This window comes from Bos mutus, chromosome 6 (genome assembly GCF_027580195.1).
Source record: "Bos mutus isolate GX-2022 chromosome 6, NWIPB_WYAK_1.1, whole genome shotgun sequence".
Lineage (NCBI taxonomy): Eukaryota > Metazoa > Chordata > Mammalia > Artiodactyla > Bovidae > Bos > Bos mutus.
The window spans coordinates 15,618,518-15,638,290 of NC_091622.1; the positions used below are offsets into that span (position 1 = coordinate 15,618,518).

Here is a 19,773-nt window from a genome sequence, read left to right on the forward strand (position 1 = left end):
AATTATTACCCCATTTCTCTGTGCTTCTTGACATCTAATCTTCAAAAAAGTTGCTATGCTCAATTTCTCTTTCTATTATTTCTTGGGGCTTCCCAACCCAGTCTGGCTTGAGTTCCCACATTCTACCAAAATAACCTTTGTCAAGATCCCCATCTTACTGGAGGAGTATCACACAACTGCTAATCATCCCTTCCTTCTCTCTGCCTCTGTGTCACCATTTTCTGTTTATTTGTCTTTTACTTCACTGGCCACGTCTTCTTATCTCCTTTACCAATTCTTCATTATCTGCCTACCCTCTCAACATCATTTGCTCACATCCTCCAGTGGATAAGCCAAAATCTTTCCAGTAGCCAACAAGGTCCTATGTGATCAATCACACATCCCTCCAATTCTCTGGCCTCATCTCCTCCTGTTCTCCCTTCAGCCATTCACAGCCCTCCAGCCACACCAGAGTCCTGGTCCAAGAGCACATCACATATACTTCTACCCCTCAACTTTTGCTCTGGCTGTTTCCTCTGACTGTGACACTTCTCCCCTGGATATCTGCATGGCTTACTCACTCACCTTCAGGCATCTGCTCCAAGGACTTTTCCTCAAAGTCTTCCTTGACAACCCTATATGCAAAAATAGCAATCCTTCCCCTCACTCTCCACAATCTCTCTCTTTCTCTTACTGTGTGTTTGTGTTTGTCTCCTTATGTCATACTACATATTTATTCTTTTTTAAAAAAATATTTATTTATTTGTCTGCACCGGGTCTTATTTGGAATCTTTAATTGTGACATGTGGGATGTCATGCATGTCCTGGGACTGAACCTGGGCCCCCTGCATTGGAAACACAAAGTCTTAGCCACTGGATCACCAGGGAGGTCCCTATGTTTATTCTTTATTTACTTTTTGCACTTGTGTCCCCAGGACCCAGAGCAGTGCCCAGCATATAGTAGGCTCTCAATAAATAGTGAGTGAATATGCTGTGAAGAGCCAATCCATATTCAAATATTAGAAAAGGTTCATTTCTGTCTTTCTACTTTTTCAATAAAACATACAAAGTTATTTCACCCTCTGGGTCATCTTCACATCCCTGGGGTTTATGTAATCCACTTTGAAAATTATTGCACAATAGGAGTGGCTCTCCATCCTTGGGGAGTGTAAGAATCTTTATGGAGCTTGTTTACAGTACAGATTCAAGGTCTCCCCTCAGAAATTCTAACTCAGGAGGTCGAATGCTTGGGTCCAAGAATCTGCATTTGCACAATTACACACCTCACGTGAGTGAGGCAGACAGTCCTAGGCTACAACTGGGAGTAATTTCCATGTATTTGGTACTCTTCTTTTTCAGCTTTAAATTCCAGACTCAATAACAATGGGGAAAAGGCTTCTTTAGCATACTCCATCAGCTCACACATAGCTTACACACAGAATGATTCAGTTTGTCCCAATCTCCCTAGACAAGTGGTTCTCAAGGTTTGGGATTATAAAGACTATTTCTAGATGGCTATCTGTATCAGTCAGTTTTGGCTACACTCCAATAAGAACCAATCCTCAAATCTTAGTGGCTTGACATAAGAAAAGTTAATTTTTTCTCATGCAAAGACTGTGGGTCTGGGTAACTCTCCAGTGTACACGTCCTCCATGTGTTGGGCCAACCTTCTGAGCTGGTTTGATTCTATGGTGCCTCTGAAACACATGCTCCCCTGATCACCATAGCAGAGCAGAAGTAAGTAGCATTGTTGAGCACTGGAAATTAAATGTTTCTACCTGAAACCAATACATGTTACTTCAGCTCACATTTCTGTGGGCAAAGCAAGTCACCACCACATCCAGCCACAAGAAGGAAATGCAGCCTCACCATTTGCTTGGAAATAAGAGTTACATGAGATTTTAGTAAATAGTATTATGTTTACCACAAAAACAAATCCTAAGAAAATACGTACATCCACCACTCTACCTTTCACCATCAACTATAGGCAGAATAGTAGCTGTAATTTTAGTATCTGTTATTGTAGGAAGGAAGGAAGTTACACAATCAATATAATTTCAGTGATGATTTAAATAATTTTGCTTCTTATTAATTTTAACAGCTTCCACACCCATTGGAAAGATAAACACACATGAATATATGAGGAATAGTTTATATTCTGTCTACAGCAAAGACTGGTGTAAAAATGCATGTACAAACCCCTTTAATAATGTCCTCTAAGATCATCAGCCTACTGCTTAGACATTGAGGCTCCATGGGCAACTGTGACTTACCCAGTCCCTTTAGAGTTAAAACTTTTTGCCATCAGGTTTTACACAGTGAATAAGAAAGCCTTACTTTTACTGTTTTCCGCCATCACAAATAATTTTCTAACTTTCCTTTGATTATTGCCATTGTCAGCAGCCACAGTGTTGGTATTTGCCATTACCATCAATCTTAAATTTTAAATGGTAATATTATCATAAAATTGATTCCACTTACAATAAGAAATTTTAGAAATAGAAAACTGCCTAATTCCAAAGGCAATCTTCCCCCCCCATGCTCTGGTTATACCTTCTCCCATCCGATCCTCAACCTTATTCTAACAATTTTGCCCTTTCTCTCTTAAAGCTCCCATCTTTCCCATTCCGTTGGATTACTGACCTTACCCTTTACTCATGATGAAATCTCACCTAACAACAAAAATCTCTCTTTACTGTGTCCCTTTATGGTACTGTCTTTCCATTTTTTTCCCCTTCAAAGCCTAACCTTAATGCTTTCTATACTGAAAGCATGATGACCTTCTTTTTCATTTAGCTGTTTTTTACTAAATTAATTCTATATACAATTACAAAGGCAAATAATACCACAGGGCTTAAAATCATGGTGATATTAAAATATTTAATAATTTATTTAACAATTGGTTGGGCTTAGATGGACTTCCCTGGTGGCTCAGATGGTAAAGAATCTGCCTGCAATGTAGGAGACCCAGGTTCAATCCCTGGGTCAGGAAGATCCTCTGGAGAAAGGAATAACAACCCACTGTTAGTATTCTTGCCTGGAGAATCCCATGGACAGAGGAGCCTGGAAGGCTACAGTCCTTGGGGTCAAAGGGTCACAAAGGGACATGACCGAGCGACTGCCACAGACACACATAACATTAAACACCTCTCTCACACACACCTCCTCACCCTTGACTCTCTCTAACTAGAAACAACTTTCAAATATTTGTTGTTTCTTCTGCTGTTTATATGAGATTCCTTAAAAACATATTCATACAGCCATTCTTTTAACTAATCCTTTGGTTCTTTTAGCCACTCCATCTTCTTCAGAAGTAGTAGGGGCCCCAGTTCCTAAGCTTTTCTGGGGTCCTCTGGGGGTTAATTTGCTTTATTCTTATGGACTTCCCTCATTAGGTTTGGGTTTCATTGCTCTGTCGTGTGCTAAACCTATTACCACCTGCCCATCTGCTTTCCGGCTTCCAACCTTTCAAAATTATCCCAAGTCTATAATCCTCTCCCCCATTCTCCTTGGCCTTATTGATTATGCCTTTTTTTTAAATTATATTACTCTCATTTTAATGAAACTTGGAGAGGAGGCAGAAGTTTCTGTAAAGTCTGTGTTCAGTCTCCCATGTCTGAGTACAGGACCAATCAACAGAGTTAGCCCGTGCTTCTGTTCCCATTTCTTCACTGCCCATTCTGGCCTCAGCTCACCAACGTCTGGTCTCTGCCTCTGACATTCAGCTAAAACTTCTGCCTCAAGGATCCCAGTCATCTTTGTTCATCAAATTCAGTGGCCTTTTTTTCAGCTTCCTCTTCTGAAGCTCTCTGCAAAATTAGACACATGAGCAACATCTCTCTGGCTGAAGAGCAAAATATCTTCTGCTTATTCCACATCTTCAGCTACTAAAAAGGGGAAAATTCTCCTCAGAGTGTGTGTGTGTGTGGTTTTTTTTTTTTGGTTTGTTTTTGGGGGGTCTTTTTGGTTGTTTGTGTGTTTTGTTTTTCACTGTTCATTCGATGCATTCCAGGCTCACCATGCCCCTGAAGCAAGTCTGAGCAAGGAGACAGAAGCTTCATCTGAAGTGAAGGTCAGAGTCTATATAATTACTTGCTGTTATGTTGTTGTAGCCACACATTCCGGGAAACAAACTCACTTGGAAGGACAATGCAGATAGTAGAGTGCAGTTTATTACACCAGCGGGCCCAAGGCAGAGTCTCCTCTTAGCCAAGGACCCCGACCAGTTTTTGTGAAGACCTTATATACCCTGCGATTCATGGGGTCGCAAAGAGTCGGACACGACTGAGCGAATGATCTGATCTGATCTGATGTGATCTATATACCCTAAGTGTATGTCCCCAAACCCACCTCCCCACATTCCCTGAAACTAGTCTGAACAAAGGAAAAGAAAAATACAATCAAAGTTAACCCATGATTCATAGGCCTCAAGCCTAGGTAGTTAACAGTGGACAATTATCAATAGGCCTGTGGTCATATTCCAATAAGCATAATAGAATTTATGATTCTATTCAGTTACACAGATAATTAGGGTATTCTTTTAGGCCCCAAGAGTCTAGGTACAAGCCCTGGGGCTCTTCCATGGGGTGGGGGGTGGTGGGGGGGTTCTGGTTTTCCAGTTGGTATGTCACTTCCACAGATACTGGACATAAATAACTCAAAGTCCAAAGTCCAGCCCGAGATTGAGTCCTGCTCTCAAGATGGAGCCTGTTCTGTCTGTTTCCTCCTTCAATATGTGACTCTTCATGAGACCAAGTGTCTTTTAATTTTTTGTTTTTGCTCTAAGAATGACTGAAAAGTTGATGACACTTGTCCAAGTTTCAGTCTAAAACTCAGGGGAAAATGACACCTCAGAAAGGGATAAATTTGGGGGAAAAAGAAAAATTTTCACCCAATTAAAATATTGATTTTTCAATAGAAAGGTGATTGTCCCTAAAAGGGTGACTGTCCTAGCTGTCAGGGCACTTAAATTTTATCAGTGGAAGGTACAGGAGCTAAATAATTACAAAGTTCAACTCTAATAAGTGCTACCAAAAAAGGTACATGGAACCATGGAAAGTATTAAGTAGTAGATTTTATTCTAGACCAGTGTATCAAAAATTGGTGTATTTAATGATAAATTTGTCAAATTTCCTGGTTATTTGATAAAGTTTACTAAAAATCACATCAGATAGAATGACTTTCACAGCTTTTGCAAAGTTTTATGTGGTCTTTAAGTGACTGATTTTTTTCTTCATCATAGCCCTTAAAGATTGTTTAACTTGTTTCTGCCCACTGAGCAAGAGTACAGGTTGGGGAGGGGTGGGGACTCTTATGGCCCGAGGCTGGGGAGACCAGATAAAAGGATGCCCATCCTTCAAAGGGATACCTGGAGCACAGAGAGAGAGAGAGAGCATTAACTTTCCACAACTGGCTTTTGACCCAATTGAACTATTTCCAGCCTTCACTGTATTTCTTCTGGATTCCTGGAGGTCTTTTTTTTTTTTTTAGCAGCACTGATCATATGCGGAATCTTAGTTTCCCAACCAAGGATGGAACAGGGGCCCCTGCAATGGAAGCGTGGAGTCTTAACCACTGGACTGCCAGAGAATTCCCCCACAGGTCTAATTGGCCTCCTGCCTAGCTGTCTGATCTGATCTCCAGAAAGATCTTCCTCCAATGCAAATTTAAGGAAATTCAAAAAAAGTCTCCCAGGGACTCCCTCAGGACCGGCTACCTTATCCCCCACCACCCTCTTGCTCTATCCCTCAGCCTGAAATGCACTGTTTTTACTGTTAGGGTTTCACAGTTCTGCCTGGAGTGTGTACCCACCCCACCCTGCCAGTAGACTCCTCCTGAGTGCTCTCAGAACTCAATCCAGATATCAGCTCTTCTTCGAGATGTTCCCAAGCCTCCTAGTCAGGCCAAGGACCCAGAACACAGTCCTGATGGCATCTTTGGCCCATGTCTACCAGGGAGCTTGAGCATATCTACCTTGACTCATGTCTACCAGAGATGGGCTTGCCTGTCTCCCTTCTGGCTGGTATACTCCTTAGGCAGGGTTTCCTAACCCGTGACCACCCCAGCTGAAGCACACACAAGCCTAGAGCCATCGGGTGGGACTGCTCATGATATACACCACCCTTCCTGTGTTTTGCTAGCACCAACCCTCTGCTAACACCTGACTTTCCTCGCTCTGCTTAGATGCTCCATGAGGCCTTTTAAAATACACCTGGAGGGACTTCCCTGGTGGTTCAGTGGTTAAGATTCTGCATTTCCACTGCAAGGGTCAAGAGTCTGATCCCTAGTTGGGAAACTAAGATCCCCGATGCCCCATGGAGTGGCAACAACAAAAATAAAGCCCCTGGAAAGATGTAGTCTCTCCCACTCTGGATCTCCAAGAGTACTGCATCTTGTTTGTATGACTGCTACATCACTTACCCTAGTTTTTATGTGTATTTCTATCTTACTGTCTAGATGTCAAACCCTTGAAAGACAGAGCCAATATCATGTTCATTTTACCAGGATTTTGCACAAAGTAGGAGTTTGGCAAATGGTTTTGCATTTATTAATAGAATTAATCAGCTTCATTCATCAGTCCATTCCATGAGACTATAATCAGCACCAAATTTGCTACTCCTTAAGGTGACTGGTGCAGAGAAGGCAATGGCACCCCACTCCAGAACTCTTGCCTGGAAAATCCCATGGACGGAGGAGCCTGGTAGGCTGCAGTCTATGGGGTCGCTAAGAGTCAGACACGACTGAGCGACTTCACTTTGACTTTTCACTTTCATGCATTGGAGAAGGAAATGGCAACCCACTCCAGTGTTCTTGCCTGGAGAATCCCAGGGACCGGGGAGCCCGGGGGGCTGCCATCTGTGGGGTTGCACAGAGTCGGACACAACTGAAGTGACTTAGCAGCAGCAAGGTGACTGGTGAGATACGTTGATTACTTCAAAGGCAGAATTTTATTTGGCTTTTGAATAATTACAGCTCCCACTGATTTCATGCCTAGTACCTCTCAACTATTATACACATCTTATTTCTAATCTTGGCAATAACCTTGTGAAATAGAAGGTAATACCCAATTTTACAGATGAGGAAGCTCATGTTTCATGAGGGTAGGTAACTTGCTCAAGACCAATTAAACTGTAAGTGCCCAAGCTGGGACTAGAAGCCAGAGTTGTTTGAGTCTGAAAACCACCAGACCACATCACCCTTATCTATGCTGTGGAGTAGGTGAGTCAGTTTTGTTTCTTTCCTTCAGGTTTTCATCTTTAAAAATATTTTAGTTTGTTGCTAAGTTAATGTTTATTTTATGCTTTATAGCCCACTTCAACACAAGACACATCTCAAAAAGATTTCGTGGATAAAAAGTGCTTAACTGAAAAACACACACATCTCTCCTGCAACAAAGTCTTCTGCCAACCGTGGCAGAAATGCATCGATGGGACGTGTCTTTGTAAACTTCCTTATCAGTGCCCGAAGAATGGTACCAGGGTGTGTTCAACTAATGGGAAAAGCTACTCAACTTACTGTCAGCAGAAGAGTTTTGAATGTTATCGTCCTGAGGCAAAGTTTTTAAAAAGTGGAGCATGCACAGGTGGAGGTAGGAAAAGCCTAGTTTATTATATTAAGAAGAAAATTGTCTACTATATTTTCTATTAGAAAATACTTTTCCTTTGGAATGTTATAATGACAACTCAAAATTCTTCTCTAGACCCTCAGTAGTAGTTGGGGTGATAATAAAGAAATTAGGAATCATCAGAACACAGCCAGCCATTGAATCTAGAGCATGTGACCCTGAGGCTGGTCCTTCCCACTCCCAGTGCCTATGCCACTATCTGCTGCCCAGCCCGTCAGAACCATCCCTACTCTCACTTCTACTTGGCTAAAGGGATTGTTCCCAGAGCTGTTGAGTTGCTTTAGAACCCAGGGGGAAATGCTTTACATGAGATTGGGACTGAAATAGAACTTCTTTGGACCCCCAACCCCAGTCATTTCTTCCAGTTTCCATCCCACCAATCCCTACCCCTCTCCCTAGCCCCAGCCTCATCAGCCCTGATCCGAGGTTTAGCTCAGGCCACTGCTGGCCAAGGACATACTCCACCCTAGCAAACGACACATCAGATCAGAGAGCTTGTCAAGACTTCAATCAGGTGCCTAATGTAACGAGGAGGCTGGGACCCTAATACATGAATTAGTGGAGTGATTAAGATGAAAAGACTCTTGGGCTGCCCTGGTGGCCCAGTGGTAAAGAATCAGCCTGCCAATGCAGGAGACATGGGTTCAATCCCTGGTCCAGAAAGATCCCACATTCCTTGGAGCAACTAAGCCCCTGCACCACAACTACCAAGCCTGCGCTCTAGAGCCCAGGAGCCACAACTACTGAAGCCCGTGCTCCTCAGAGCCTGTGTACCACGGCAAGAGAAGCCCCTGCAATGAGAAGCCCACGGGGGCAATGAAGACCCAGCGCAACCAAAAATCAATCAGAAGATTGAGGGTCTCACTGTCAGTCAGATTTAGTTGCAAGCCCCTCCAAGCACCCCCTCCATTATTGACAAGCTGTGCAGCCTCTCTGGACTGCAGTTTCCACATCTGTAAAATGTGAGTAACAGTAGTTCCTAACTCATAAGATTCTTGTGAAACTTAAACCATGTACATAAAGCTCTGTGGAGAGTGAACAAGAAGTGCTCGTGAAATTTGAACTATGACAGTGAGTTTCAAGCTCGTTGTCTTTGGATATGAATTATCACAGACATTTCATGAATTTACAGAATGCTTGAAACATTCTTTTTAAAGATACCATGACGTGCACCAGAACACAGTAGCCTAAATATTTTTGTGTTGCTGAGGTAAGATGCTGAGGTATTGTGGACAGGAGGAAGGAAGATCCCTGAGTCCGGCTCTTTTACCTGTTGGAGAGGAGGAAAGCAATAGTGGAGATTATTCGTCAGTGTCAGACTTCCGTTCTCTTCAGGCATGCAGTGCCTTAAATATGTGAGAATACGTAAACCTTTCTTACATTTTCTTTACTTGTTTAGCTTACTTTTAAGAGCATGGATTTTGGAGTCAGATCAATATGGCAAGTAAGATTCCTGGCTTCACACCTTGAGCAAGCAACTTAATCTCATGTATAAAACTGGATAAATGTAGGTTCCTCATGTGTAAAAATGGAAATAAATATCACCCTAGTCTTCATAAAATTGATGTGAGGATTTTATGATTTTTTTTTTTACAACTGGGTACTTCAGCCACTGATAATTAATAAACTCATAAAATAATTGCTTACCGTTATTTATTAACATCTTCACAGTTTTCAAAGTTAATTAAAAATTATTCATTTTATTTCTTTAGAGGCTTTTAATCAAGAGGAGAAAAAATGAATGCATGACTGTTGCTAATTCTTTAAAAATATATATTTTTTAATTTCAGGGCAATTTAGTGTTTCCTTGTCAAATGGAAAACAAGATTCAGAAGGAATTGTTGCTGTAAAACTTGCAGACCTAGATACAAAAATGTTTGTGTGTGGAGACAGCTGGAGCATTACTGAGGCCAACGTGGCCTGCATTGACCGTGGATTTCAACTGTGAGTGCATGCTCATTGAATTTTCCCAATTCAGTTCAGTTCAGTCGCTCAGTCGTGTCCGACTCTTTGCGACCCCATGAATCGCAGCACGCCAGGCCTCCCTGTCCATCACCAACTCCCGGAGTTCACTCAGACTCATGTCCATCGAGTCAGTGATGCCATCCAGCCATCTCATCCTCTGTCGTCCCCTTCTCCTCCTGCCCCCAATCCCTCCCAGCATCAGAGTCTTTTCCAATGAGTCAACTCTTCACATGAGGTGGCCAAAGTACTGGAGTTTCAGCTTTAGCATCATTCCTTCCAAAGAAATCCCAGGGCTGATCTCCTTCAGAATGGACTGGTTGGATCTCCTTGCAGTCCAAGGGACTCTCAAGAGTCTTCTCCAACACCACAGTTCAAAAGCATCAATTCTTTGGCGCTCAGCTTTCTTCACAGTCCAACTCTCACATCCATACATGACCCCTGGAAAAACCATAGCCTTGACTAGACAGACCTCTGTTGGCAAAGTAATGTCTCTGCTTTTGAATATGCTGTCTAGGTTGGACATAACTTTCCTTCCAAGGAGTAAGCGTCTTTTAATTTCATAGCTGCAGTCACCATCTGCAGCGATTTTGGAGCCCAAAGAAATAAAGTCTGACACCGTTTCCACTGTTTCCCCATCTATTTCCCATGAAGTGATGGGACCGGATGCCATGATCTTCATTTTCTGAATGTTGAGCTTTAAGCCAACTTTTTCACTCTCCTCTTTCACTTTTATCAAGAGGCTCTTTAGATCCTCTTAACTTTCTGCCATAAGGGTGGTGTCATCTGCATATCTGAGGTTATTGATATTTCTCCCGGCAATCTTGATTCCAGCTTGTGTTTCTTCCAGCCCAGGGTTTCTCATGATGTACTCTGCATATAAGTTAAATAAGCAGGGTGACAATATACAGCCTTGACATACTCCTTTTCCTATTTGGAACCAGTCTGTTGTTCCATGTCCAATTCTAACTGTTGCTTCCTGACCTGCATACAGATTTCTCAAGAGGCAGGTCAGGTGGTCTGGTATTCCCATCTCTTTCAGAATTTTCCACAGTTTATTGTGATCCACACAGTCAAAGGCTTTGGCATGGTCAATAAAGCAGAAATAGATGTTTTTCTGGAACTCTCTTGCTTTTTCCATGATCCAGCGGATGTTGGCAATTTGATCTCTGGTTCCTCTGCCCTTTCTAAAACCAGCTTGAACATCAGGAAGTTCAAGTTCACATATTGCTGAAGCCTGGCTTGGAGAATTTTGAGTATTACTTTACTAGCATGTGAGATGAGTGCAATTGTGCGGTAGTTTGAGCATTCTTTGGCATTGCCTTTCTTTGGGATCAGAATGAAAACTGACCTTTTCCAGTCCTGTGGCCACTGTTGAGTTTTCTAAATTTGCTGGCATATTGAGTGCAGCACTTTCACAGCATCATCTTTCAGGATTTGAAATAGCTCAACTGGAATTCCATCACCTCCACTAGCTTTGTTTGTAGTGATGCTTCCTAAGGCCCACTTGACTTCACATTTCAGGATGTCTGGCTCTAGGTCAGTGATCACACCATCGTGATTATCTTGGTCATGAAGATCTTTTTGTACAGTTCTGTGTATTCTTGCCACCTCTTCTTAATATCTTCTTCTTCGGTTAGGTCCATACCATTTCTGTCCTTTATCGAGCCCATTTTTGCATGAAATGTTCCCTTGGTATATCTAATTTTCCTTAAGAGATCTCTAGTCTTTCCCATTCTGTTTTTTTCCTCTATTTCTTTGCATTGATCACTGAAGAAGGCTTTCTTATCTCTTCTTGCTATTCTTTGGAACTCTGCATTCAGATGCTTATATCTTTCCTTTTCTCCTTTGCTTTTCACTTCTCTTCTTTTCACAGCTATTTGTAAGGCCTCCCCAGACAGCCATTTTGCTTTTTTCCATTTCTTTTCCATGGGGATGGTCTTGATCCCTGTCTCCTGTTCAATGTCATGAACCTCATTCCATAGTTCATCAGGCACTCTATCTATCAGATCTAGTCCCTTAAATCTATTTCTCACTTCCACTGTATAATCATAAGGGATTTGATTTAGGTCATACCTGAATGGTTTAGTGGTTTTCCCTACTTTCTTCAATTTAAGTCTAAATTTGGTAATAAGGAGTTCATGATCTGAGCCACAGTCAGCTCCTGGTCTTGTTTTTGCTGACTGTTAGAGCTTCTCCATCTTTGGCTGCAAAGAATATAATCAAGCTGATTTCGGTGTTGACCATCTGGTGATGTCCATGTGTAGAGTCTTCTCTTGTGTTGTTGGAAGAGGGTGTTTGCTATGACCAGTGCATTTTCTTGGCAAAACTCTATTAGCCTTTGCCCTGCTTCGTTCTGTACTCCAAGGCCAAATTTGCCTGTTACTCCAGGTGTTTCTTGACTTCCTACTTTTGCATTCTAGTCCCCTATAATGAAAAGGACATGTTTTTTGGGTGTTAGTTCTAGAAGGTCTTGTAGGTCTTCATAGAACTGTTCAACTTCAGCTTCTTCAGCGTTACTGGTTGGGGCATAGACTTGGATTACTATGATATTGAATGGTTTGCCTTGGAAACGAACAGAGATCATTCTGTCGTTTTTGAGATTGCATCCAAGTGCTGCTTTTGGACTCTTTTGTTGACCATGATGGCTACTCCATTTCTTCTGAGGGATTCCTGCCCGCAGTAGTAGATATAATGGTTTTTCTCAGGGCTGATTTTATTCTTCCAACTATTCGTCTTTTGATTACCCTGTCTTTCCATGCCTCAACTTCCTCAAATGTAACCTGAGAATACTGCCTGCCTCACAGTGTAGTCATGAGGATGAAATGTGTTTATGCTTGACTAGTACTTAGAACACTGCTGAGTGCACAAACTGTAGGTTTGCTCAGGTCTCTGGGTGCAAATCCTTTGCTGATCCGTAGAGTTGCATACTCTACATTTGCATCCGTACAGTTGCATGCATAACTGTCTCTATTCATCTATGATTATGTCCATTCCTTTGTACCTAATGTTGTTTGTATACTCTTTCTTTCTCATTTTTTCTCATCAACCTTGCAAAGATTCGTCTATTGGATTAATGTCTTTCGCTTTTATATTTGTAAATCTTGTTTCTTTGTTTTCATTAATGTTTGCTGTTATCTTTGGCTCTCTCTCTCTCTCTCTGCTTTTCCCTATTGTATTCTTTCTAATTCTGTGAGTTAAATCCTTAGCTTGTCAATTTTCAGTTTTTCTTCCTTTCTAATATAAGCATTTAAGGTACAAATTTCCCTCTAGTTAATGCTTCATCTGCATGCCTTTACTAGTGAGTATTCTATTTATTGTTCAGTTCAAAATATTTCTAATTTTCAGTATAATTCCCCCTTGACTCAAACATAATTTAGAAGTTTCTTTTTTTACTTTCCTAATGAATGTATTAGTTTGCTTTTGGTTAACTTTTTGTTATAAATTTCCTATTTAATTGTATTGTGGAGAGAGAATTTCTCCGCATGAGGACAATTGTTTAAACATTTTTTGAGACTTCCTTTGTACTGAGTATATTTCAAATGCTTCATATGCAGGGTTCTACATAATAGATGTGTTAGAATAAAAATTTTTATTCCATTAGAATAAAAAATCATGTCAATTGCTTTATTCAAATATTTTCCCATTTATTTATTTGTAAGTTTTCAAGGTCTTTATCTTTTGAGTGTGTCCCTTATAAACAGCATATATCTCATTTTTTTTTAAAATACAATATGATGATAGCTGAAGAGTTTAGTCCATTTACATTATTGTGATTATTTATGTTGTTGATTTTCCTGTCTTATTTGGGGCTTATTATTTGCCCTTTTCATATCCTCTTGTTTCTTCCTTTTAAAAATTCTGTTGGGTTAATAAAGCTGTTGTTGTTTTCTTAATCTTCTTTTTCTTCCTCTACTTGGTTTGAAAATCATATATATCCTATTTCTATTCCATTAATGGTTATCTTCACGTTTATACCATGAATCCTTAAATTATGAAGGTCTTGCCCTCTTCAGAAATAATACAAAGAATGTTGTTTCCATATCATCTTTTCAGTATTTTGTTCCACCTTATTTGTATATATTCCTGAAGTTAATTGCTATCATTATGTAATAAGCAATTATCAAGGAATGATGCTAAAGCTGAAACTCCAGTACTTTGGCCACCGCATGCGAAGAGTTGACTCATTGGAAAAGACTCTGATGCTGGGAGGGATTGGGGGCAGGAGAAGGGGACGACAGAGGATGAGATGGCTGGATGGCATCACCGACTCGATGGACGTGAATCTGGGTGAACTCCGGGAGTTGGTGATGGACAGGGAGGCCTGGCGTGCTGCGATTCATGGGGTGGCAAAGAGTCGGACACGACTGAGCGACTGATCTGATCTGATCTGAGTACTGTTGTTCAGTCAGTGGTTATTCAGATGGACTTCATATTTGCCAACTTCTTGGTTTGTTGTTGCTTCTTGCATCTCACTTCTTCATTTTTCATTCAATTTTCTTTTTTCTAAACCACATCTGCTAGTAGTTCATTAGTGAGAGTCTCTTATCATTAAATTGAGTCATTAGGTAGTTCTCATTTTTGACAGTTTGTGACCTACAACCTATGATTCAACCTAATGGCAAACTCTCTCACTCTTTGATCTCCCAGTATTTTGTTCTTATCATACTTTGTATAAGCTCATGAACAGACTTCTCTGATTTAGCCAGTGGGTATTTCCCTTAATTCCTTAAGAGCTCATTGAGGGCATTTATCTAGTACTTTCAGATAGTCATATGTTGAGAGATTTCTCAACTTATTCACCTGTCAGACTGCCCCAAATGACTCCCATTTGTTCTCATATTTCGACTCAGTTTGGCACAGTTTCATGAGTGCTATATCTTCATTATGGATCTTTGTTCCCTTTAATTGCTCTCTTTTTCCCTTTCATTATAATTTATCAGATATTTACATTGCCATTACTGCTTAATTTTGTGCTTACATTTGCCTCCTGCATCTTTGCTGAACCTTTTATTTTTAACCCATTTCCCTCATTAACTTCTACAGAAAAGCAGAGAGCAATTGAATGTTCTGGAAGCTCACTGTAACTCACCATCTCTAGGATACTGGGTCACTGAGGTAGCCTCTTAGCTACACAAATTCTGAACAAACTGAGAAGTCCAAGCAATGGCATATAGATGTCAAAATACCACTTGACACTGTCAAGACTGAATTGAGGTCATAGCTTAGCATAAAAGTAGAGAATTAAGGCAACTGTTAGAATTAAACTAACTCAACCTCCCTGATCCCAGGTAACCATGGGGCCAACCAGGTAAGACTCAGCATGGAGCAGGGGGAGAATGGAAGAGCAGGGTTGACCTGGCCTGCTTTTTATTTCCAAGATTTCCTGATCAAATTAATCTTCTCCCTTTTCTGGAGAAAAGAGGAGTTAACCGGTGGAGAGGCCAAGGATGACACATCTCAGGTTGGAAAGAAATCAGGAATGTTTGATCAAAGAGGCATTTCTTCTTAACAAGAAACAGAGGAGGAGAAACCAATTTAGATCAGGATCTCTTCTATAAGTATCAAGAGCACCCCTGCAAATCAAACAGGTTGCTTTTGCTTTTTGGTTGCTTGTTGTATTTTGAACTTTTCCAGTCAATTTAAATTGACTGTTTTTGTTCATCTTTACAAAACTCAGTGAGGGAGTTATATTCCTTGTTACTGGGGAAGATATGGAAGCTCAGAGAATGTAAGCATCTTGCCTAACCTATCACCCATACATAGAAAATAAAAGGAAATTAGTCCCTCACCTCCTCCAGTAGAATTAGAAACACAAAGCACTAACTATTCTACTTTAACGTTTCATTTGTTTGATTTGCAGGGGTGCTCTTGATACTTATAGAAGAGATCCTGATCCAAATTCTGCTGAATGTCTGCATGTGCGTTGTCGAGGATTAGAGACCAGTTTGGCTGAATGTACTTTCACTAAGGGAGTATACAATTCGGAGGGGTTGGCTGGTGTGGTGTGTTACACAGAGAGTGCAGGTTAGTGGAGTACTTGCCCAATATTTTCCCTTCCTTAGAGACTGTTTATTTCACACCAAGTCTGTACTAAACAAACAAATTACGGATATCCTGTTGCCAGTCACACACAATGACAAAATCACATTTTGGGTTTTAGAGCCCAAATCGGCGCTTTTCCCCTATTGTACTTTTTTTCCATTCAAATATCCTTCTATCCTTTACTTCCTACATGGGAAGTAAAGTTGTTTGATTCCCCTTTGATTCTTTGAACATATGGATTAAAATTGATGTAGCAAACACAAGTAAATATTAGAAGAAACTCAGCATCTCCTTTGAGGAGTCCAGCTGATTACATATTCCTTTAAAATGGTTAAGTGATCGCATCTATGCTTGAGACAATCACTGCTGCTTTTCTCCTTCATCCTGACATTGGAATATTTTAGCTATATATACAGTGTTAAAGATCATATCCTTTTTGGTGCTAAAAAAAAGAGCCATCAAAATGTAAATGGCACCGCCCAAGTAAGCCTCGGGGTGGGGCTGGGTCAGCATGAAAGGAGTGCGTGAGCACCAGTGTTTGCAAGGGCTCCGGATTCCCGGATCCCCTTTCCCAGTCTCAGAAGAAGCCTCCACAATAAATGCTGGCTTTCAGAGATTAGCAAAGGGCCTCCATAAGCCAGGTTTGGCATTTATTTTCCCTATTAATATATTATGGTAATGCTACCACTTGTGCATTTTATATCACTTTTTATCTGTGCCTGAATTTATCTTCATGCCCCCATTATTCCAAACATGTGATAAAGATGTCATCCACAACTTGCTAAATAAATTTCACACAGACAATTCTACTTTACAGCTCCTCCAAAAAAGGACTCCTTTCAATGTGTGAATGGGAAACGCATTCCTCAGAAGAAGGCCTGTGATGGTGTCAATGACTGTGTAGACAAGAGTGATGAGCTGTGCTGTAAAGGTAGAGATGAACCCAGCCTTTAAACTCCCAAGTGCTTTCTTCTAAGAAAACAGAAGCAGCTTTCCCATTGACTTAAGATCCCATCTTATTGCATCTTAAGAATGAAAAAAAATCCCCTCTTCTATTTGTGTTTGCACAGACTGCCGAGGTGAAGGTTTTCTCTGTAAATCGGGTGTTTGTATTCCAAAGCAGTATAAGTGCAATGGTGAGCTGGACTGTATCACGGGAGAAGATGAAGTTGGTTGTGAAGGTAATTTAAAGTTTTGTGGTTATGTTTTATTATTATTATTTGACCCAGGGGTTTTAGCAGACTTTGTAATTATTGCCTAGATCCAATTTGTCAGTAGGGCCTGTAAAATGGCAATTTCTTTTTCTAAAGTTTTTACTGAAGTATAATCAACTTACAATATTGTGTTAGTTTTAGGTGTAGGCTTCTCTGGTAGCTCCAGTGATAAAGAATTGAAACTGCAATGTTTGATCCCTGGGTTGGGAAGATCTGCGGGCAAGGGAACAGCTACCCACTCCAGTATTCTGGCCTGGAGAATTCCATGGACAGAGGAGCCTGGCGGGCTATAATCTATGGGGTTGCAAAGAGTTGGACATGACTGAGGGACAAACACTTCACTTCACTTCATAGTGATATCCATATATATATATATGTTCTTTTCCAGATTCTTTGCCCTTAGAGGTTATTACAATATATTGAATATATTTTCCTGTGCTATACAGTAGATCTTTGTTAGTTATCCATTGTGTGTTGGGAGGTGTGTGTGTGTGTCTGTGTTTATTAATCCCAAACTCCTAATTTATCCCTCCTTTCTTCTTTAAAATAATGACAATTTCTAATTCAACATTCCTTCTGCATTTATTAACTGGAATCTTGTAGAGAAGAACTATTTTGTTTCCATGAAATGCAGTTCATTATTGAAAGGCAAAGTGTTATTTAATTCCTTCCTTTTGCTTACTAAATTTCAAAGCAGTGAGCAGGTGCTCTTTGTTTTTTAGTGCTCACTGGAAAACCTCCAAAGGTAGGGAATATTTACTAGGTACCTAATGCATGCTGCAGTCCATGGGGTCACAAAGAGTTGGACATGACTGAGCGACTGAACTGAACGGAACTTAATGCATCCCACCTAGACTGACCTCATTCTCCCATTAATGTATTCTGGAGGAAAAATCTTCCTAAGTTAATATATTTATTCATCTACTCAATGGATATTCATTGAGTTCTTACTGTGTGTGCTGGATCCTATTCTAAGACGCTGGGGTTACCACTGTGAATAACACTTCAAAATACCTGTGCCTTCATAGATCTTATATTCTAGAGGAGGAAGAGAAACAATAAAGAAAAATAAGTAAAAATATCTAGTAAAATAATAAGTACTTTTTTTATAAAAGCAGGAAAAGAAGATATAAAGGGGGGGATAAATTCTGGAAGTGTAGATAAGGTGGCTTGGGAAGGCTCGCTCACTTTTGTTTTTAGGTAAAGAACTGAAGGAAATGATGATCCAGCCATGCAGAAGTCTGCAGAAGAGTGTTCTAGGCAGAGGCAACAACCAGTGTGGTTCTGCTAAGATAGGAACATTCCAGTATGGGACAGTCAGCAAGGAGGCTTATGTGGCAGGAGTTCCACCTGTGCATAGTGAGAGATTAAGAGACAAGCAGGAGGGGACTTCCCTGGGGGTCCAGTGGCTAAGACTCCACAGTCCCAATGCAAGGGTCCCAGGTTCAATTCCTGGCCGGGGAACTAGACCCCACATGCCCCAACTAAGAGTTCACATGCCACAACTAAAAGTTCCCTTGTGCTGCAGCTGAGACCCAGGGCAGCCAAATAAAAAAAAAAAAAAAAAAAAAAAAAAAAACAGGCAATAGGAGAGGTTGGAGAGGTGCTTGGTTGGGGTGATCAGGGAAGATCTAGGGACGTCTGTTAAGGAATGAAATGGGGACTCTAAGCAGAGGAATAGCATGATCTGAGTTACATTTTTAAATCAAGATTACTCTGGCTGCTGCGTGGGGAATAGGCTGTATGAGGGTGAGGGGAGAAGCAGGGAGACCAGGGATGAAGCTACTGAGTAATCCAGGGAAGATGACAGTGACTAGGATAAGCTGGTAGGAATGGAAATGATGAGAAGCAGTCAGATTCTGGATATATTTTAAAACTAGAGTCAGAATGATTTGCTTATGAATTGGATGGGGGTGTGAGAACAAATGAGCAGTCAAGGATGACTCCAGGGATTTTGGCTTGAGAACGGAAAGGATGGAGCTCCCTTCCTCAAAGATAGGGAAGGCTGCTGGAGGAGTGTGTGCAGGTCCTTGCATCCACCTGACGTACACGGAGTGAATCTGGTGGTGTGCTAGTAAATGTTTAACAGTGGGCTTTGAAGAGGGAGAGGAACTCCCTAATTTGCAGCTTTTGCTAATTTCTATGGTGTAAATTATTCCCACCATGGATGATTTCAAGCCACTGACGTGATGTCACTTTACACAACCTGGGAAGTGACACAACAGCCTCTTGTATAGTGGTTGTGTCTGTGTCAGGACATCACTGCATTACTGTTAATAGTTTATTGTAGTGTTTTATACCTGTCTTACCTTCCCTTTTCAACAGTACATGCCTTTAAAACAGAGGCTAACTATTTTTACATTCCAAACGCCCCTGGTAAAGTGCCTTCTTTAAAGTGTATAGAAACCTGGATCTTAGGTCCATGAATCAAGGCAAATTGGAAGTGGTCAAACAGGAGATGGCAAGAGTGAACATTGACATTCTAGGAATCAGTGAACTAAGATGGACCAGAATGGGCAAATTTAACTCAGATGACCATTATATCTACTACTGTGGGCAGGAATCCCTTAGAAGAAATGGAGTAGCCACCATACTCAACAAAAGACTCCAAAATGCAGTACTTGGATGCAGTCTCAAAAAATGACAGAATGATCTCTGTTCATTTCCAAGGCAAACCATTCAATATCATAGTAATCCAAGTCTATGCCCCAACCAGTAACGCTGAAGAAGCTGAAGTTGAACAGTTCTATGAAGACCTACAAGACCTTCTAGAACTAACACCCAAAAAACATGTCCTTTTCATTATAGGGGACTAGAATGCAAAAGTAGGAAGTCAAAAAACACCGGGAGTAACAGGCAAATTTGGCCTTGGAGTACAGAACGAAGCAGGGCAAAGGCTAATAGAGTTCTGCCAAGAGAACACACTGGTCATAGCAAACACCCTCTTCC

At 40.9% G+C, this 19,773-nt stretch overlaps 1 protein-coding gene across 1 annotated transcript in view; it reads left to right on the forward strand.

Moving 5' to 3' along the window:
• The window catches only part of CFI (complement factor I), a 50,313-nt gene that overhangs the window by 10,303 nt on the left and 20,237 nt on the right, over positions 1 to 19,773 (forward strand). Inside the window, exons 4-9 of the mRNA XM_070372918.1 lie at positions 3,992 to 4,051; positions 7,288 to 7,567; positions 9,394 to 9,547; positions 15,429 to 15,592; positions 16,428 to 16,541; positions 16,681 to 16,791. Of these exons, the coding sequence (XP_070229019.1) occupies positions 3,992 to 4,051; positions 7,288 to 7,567; positions 9,394 to 9,547; positions 15,429 to 15,592; positions 16,428 to 16,541; positions 16,681 to 16,791 (883 nt within the window). The remainder of the gene's footprint in view (positions 1 to 3,991; positions 4,052 to 7,287; positions 7,568 to 9,393; positions 9,548 to 15,428; positions 15,593 to 16,427; positions 16,542 to 16,680; positions 16,792 to 19,773) is intronic.